The sequence below is a fragment of the Arachis hypogaea genome, chromosome 9 (assembly GCF_003086295.3).
Source record: "Arachis hypogaea cultivar Tifrunner chromosome 9, arahy.Tifrunner.gnm2.J5K5, whole genome shotgun sequence".
Taxonomy (NCBI): domain Eukaryota; kingdom Viridiplantae; phylum Streptophyta; class Magnoliopsida; order Fabales; family Fabaceae; genus Arachis; species Arachis hypogaea.
The window spans coordinates 30,301,579-30,305,240 of NC_092044.1; the positions used below are offsets into that span (position 1 = coordinate 30,301,579).

At 42.7% G+C, this 3,662-nt stretch overlaps 1 protein-coding gene across 1 annotated transcript; it reads right to left on the minus strand.

Annotated features, from left to right (window-relative positions):
* Positions 1-410: 410 nt before the first annotated feature.
* On the minus strand, positions 411-2,944 carry LOC112710793 (large ribosomal subunit protein mL102 (rPPR5)). The gene has a single exon (XM_025763197.3). It carries the CDS (start codon positions 2,780-2,782, stop codon positions 503-505), a length of 2,280 nt encoding a protein of 759 aa, XP_025618982.1. The 5' UTR covers positions 2,783-2,944; the 3' UTR covers positions 411-502.
* Positions 2,945-3,662: the final 718 nt, after the last annotated feature.

A 3,662-nucleotide genomic window follows, 5' to 3' on the forward strand; every position in this document is an offset into this window, starting at 1 on the left:
CTTAAATTTCACATAATAATAGACATCATCCATCACTAATAATACAAAATATTAATTATGTATGATGACTGAGCCACCGGACTGATTTCGGGTGACCCGAGCTATGACTCGGACCCGACCCGAAATAATGACAGGGTCTATTTTTAAGACCCATACCCGACCCTAAACCCGATGAAATCACACTAAATTAGCCCCAAAAGTGTTCGGGACCGGGTCGGGTCTTCGGGTCGGGTCGGACCATGCACACCCCTATACCAAACTAGCGCAGTACATTTCTTCTCAGGAGTATTGCAGTTTTATATAATAAATTTGTATAAAAGGAGGTAATGTCATTTATTATGATACACGGGACTACAGAGTTAGTCAAAAGGAATGGCAATTTTGGATCAGTATAAAGAACAATTCTTGAATTCTAAAAAAAAAACAACTGATTAGGATCAAGATTTAACCCTGTAATACTTCTCAACTCTAAAACCAAAAAAGAAAAATAAGACGGACCAAATTATGTAGCTGGAGCAAATTTCTTCTTTCCTTCTCTCTTTAGGGGAGTACCCTCTGTCCCCTTGATCATTCTCGATAAAATATCCGCTTGCTTTGTGTTCCCCTCTCGATTAAGGCTCTTGATCAGCTCATCACGGCTACTCCAATCTGTTCCGCCTCTTTTCTCCAAAATTTTACACAAGATGGAATATGCATTGAGAGTCTTCCCCGCTGCCAAGAGAGGATCTAAAACCTTATCATAAATTGAAAAGCCTACAATATAGTCTCTCTCAAGAGCAAAATCAAACAGTTTGAGAGCAGCAATTGTCTTTTCTTTCTCACAAAGAACAGATAGTAGGTGGTCTAAATCAGGCTCGAATCCATTTTGATTCAGTAACTCGATACGGCCCAGTGCTTCTTCGACATGACCTCTCATGAGAAGAGCCTCCAAAATTTTAGAAACCAAATCCATATTCTCCTTGATTTCCTTCTCCACCATACATTTCATTACTCTGCTAGCCGTTTGGACCCTGCCATCTTCAAACAAACTCTCCATTACTGACCTAAAAAGAGTTGACTCCGGTACATGTCCACTTTCAAGCATGCTATCCAAAGCTGTCTTAGCATCAGCTGGTTCACCTTTTCTCAGGTAACTCTCGATAAGTAACCTGTAGGAATCTGCATCTCTTGCAACCCCTCTCCTCCCCATGATCTTTAAAATTTCAAAAGCAGAATCAGGATTTCCTTCTTTCGAGTGCCCGTGGATCAGATTATTAAAAGAAACTGAATCCTGCACACCCTTTTTCATTAACTGGCGGAAAAACGTTTCTGCTTTAGCTGTCTGGCCATTTTCACAAAGATACTTAATCATCAGGTTATAAGCACTAGGTTCCATATCGAAAGAACTCTGCGGTCTCAAGATAATTTCCTTCTCAATTAACTTGTCCAACAATTTCACTGCCTTGTCATACACGTTGGCCTTGCAGAAATTCTCAATCAAGACACCGTAATGACCAGCCTCTGTCGGAATGCTCAACCTTATCATCCCTTTCAGCACATCCCCAGCTGCGTCCAAGTCACTGCACTCACACTGGCAACTCAGCAGTTTCATGAAGATGGAATTATCCTTGGGGGCAATATACCTATCCACCATCTCCTGCAACACATTCTTCGCCTCAGCTGCTTTCCCAGCATCACAAAGCGCAGGCAACAGTGTAGTGAAGGTAACGGCATTCGGCTTAACACCACAAGACTTCATCTCCTCGAAAATCCTCGCGGCATCATCAACCCGCCCTGCCCCTACATACCCTTTCAACATAGTAGTATAACTAATCACATTGGGCACAGTATCTCCCCTCCCCTTCATCTCCGCAAACAACTTCTCCGCCTCATCAACATTCTTAAACCGGAAATACCCATTAATCATAGTGTTATAAGTAACAACATCAGGTAAAATATCCCTACTCTTCATTTCATCATAAAATCTAATTGCAGAATCCAATCTCAAAGACAAGAACATACCCCAAAGCAGCAAATGATAAGTATGCCGGGTAGGCTCGATGCCTTCCCGAAGCATAGCATTGTAGTACCTTTTCGCCATCATATACCGTCTGCGGCGGAGAATGACCTTGAAAAGCGCATCGTAGGACTTCACGGTGCGGTCGACGCCCAGCTCCTTCATCTTCTGGAAGATCCTAATGGATTCCTGAACGATGCCGGCGCGGCCGTAGGCGTCGATAAGGGAAACAAACATGTCCTCAGAGCAGGGGAGGCCTTTCTTGGGGGCGTCGAGGACGATCAAGCGAGCATGGTTGAGCTTCGAGAAGCGACCAAGGATCTGCACCATCTTGAGTGTGGTGCCTGCGTCGTGGACGAAGAGCCCGGCCCGCTCGACCCATCGAAAGAAGCGGAGGGCCTGGTCGGGGGAAGAGGAGGTGCCATGGAGGATGTTCCAGACGAGAGAGGAATCCATGTGTGGGGCCACTGATCGGATCGAGTTCTGGAGACGGGTGGTCCAGGCCCGGTTGCTAATCATCCTGATGATTATTGTTTCGGGCTTTTTCGGGGAGTGCTGATGGGCTTTGTTTGCTGGGAGTGGTGTATCGGGTTGGGTGGATGGGTTTTGGGGTTCGGAGGAGGTGGCGCCTAGAGGTGGAGGAGGGGGAGGTGGGTGGTGGTGGTGGTCGTCGGGCTTGGAGAGAGGCTCGGCGGTGGAAGTGGAGGAGAAGCGGGGGAAGGGTAGTTTGGGAATGATGAAAGTGGGTCTCCATTGGAGAAGCTTGGAATTTGAGAGGAAACCCATGGATATGAGATTTGGGAATGGAAATTGGAGATTGTCGAGAGTGGGTTTTAGTGTCGAGAGTGAACGAGTGAAGTGAGGAATAGTTGGATGCAGCAGCCAAAAATGGGGGAGGACAGCACTCTGAGGCTTAAGACTTTTGGTGGTTAGGGTTTAACACTTACAGCAGCCCTGTCTTCTTTTCTTTTTGCTGCTTTATTTATTTATTTTTTTTTTCTTTTGTTTTGGTGACATCACTATCAGAATTTGTTAATAAATAAAATCAATTAATTATTTACTGATATATATTTTTATAAAAATTTTATTTATATATTAATTTCAGCCAATATTTTAGCCACCGTATACAAAAACGATGAAATACGCTATTATGGGTTGTGCGATTGTTCCTTGAGCTGCTGCTTTTTGATTCTCTAATAAGTCTAGTAAGTAATTTCTTTTCAGAACTCTTGATATATCGGTTTTTGTTTATATGGCTGAGGTTTTGCGGCGTTATTTGTCATAAGATTAAGTATCGATGTTTGCATGTCGTGTTTGAAGTCGCTATTATTGTCTCAAAAATGGTTCGACGCTGTGACAGTTACAAAATGTAAGGAAAATGGGTTTTAACGCGTTTGAGTTTTGAGTTTTGACGAGTTGAGGTAGGAAATTTATTTCAAAATTAACTATTTTAATTTATGAATGCCATTGAAATTTAGTGAGTAACTATAAATAATTTATAAATGTCTTGTTTGATTAATTGATGAAATTGAGATTACTGGTGATTGTGAATATGGTTGAATGTGATGAAATTGTACTAAAATTGATTTGTGGTTGTGTTTGAGGATGAAGATTTCTGTTGGTTTGTGATTTGATGATGAGGGTATGCTTGAAAACGCTATTGGAA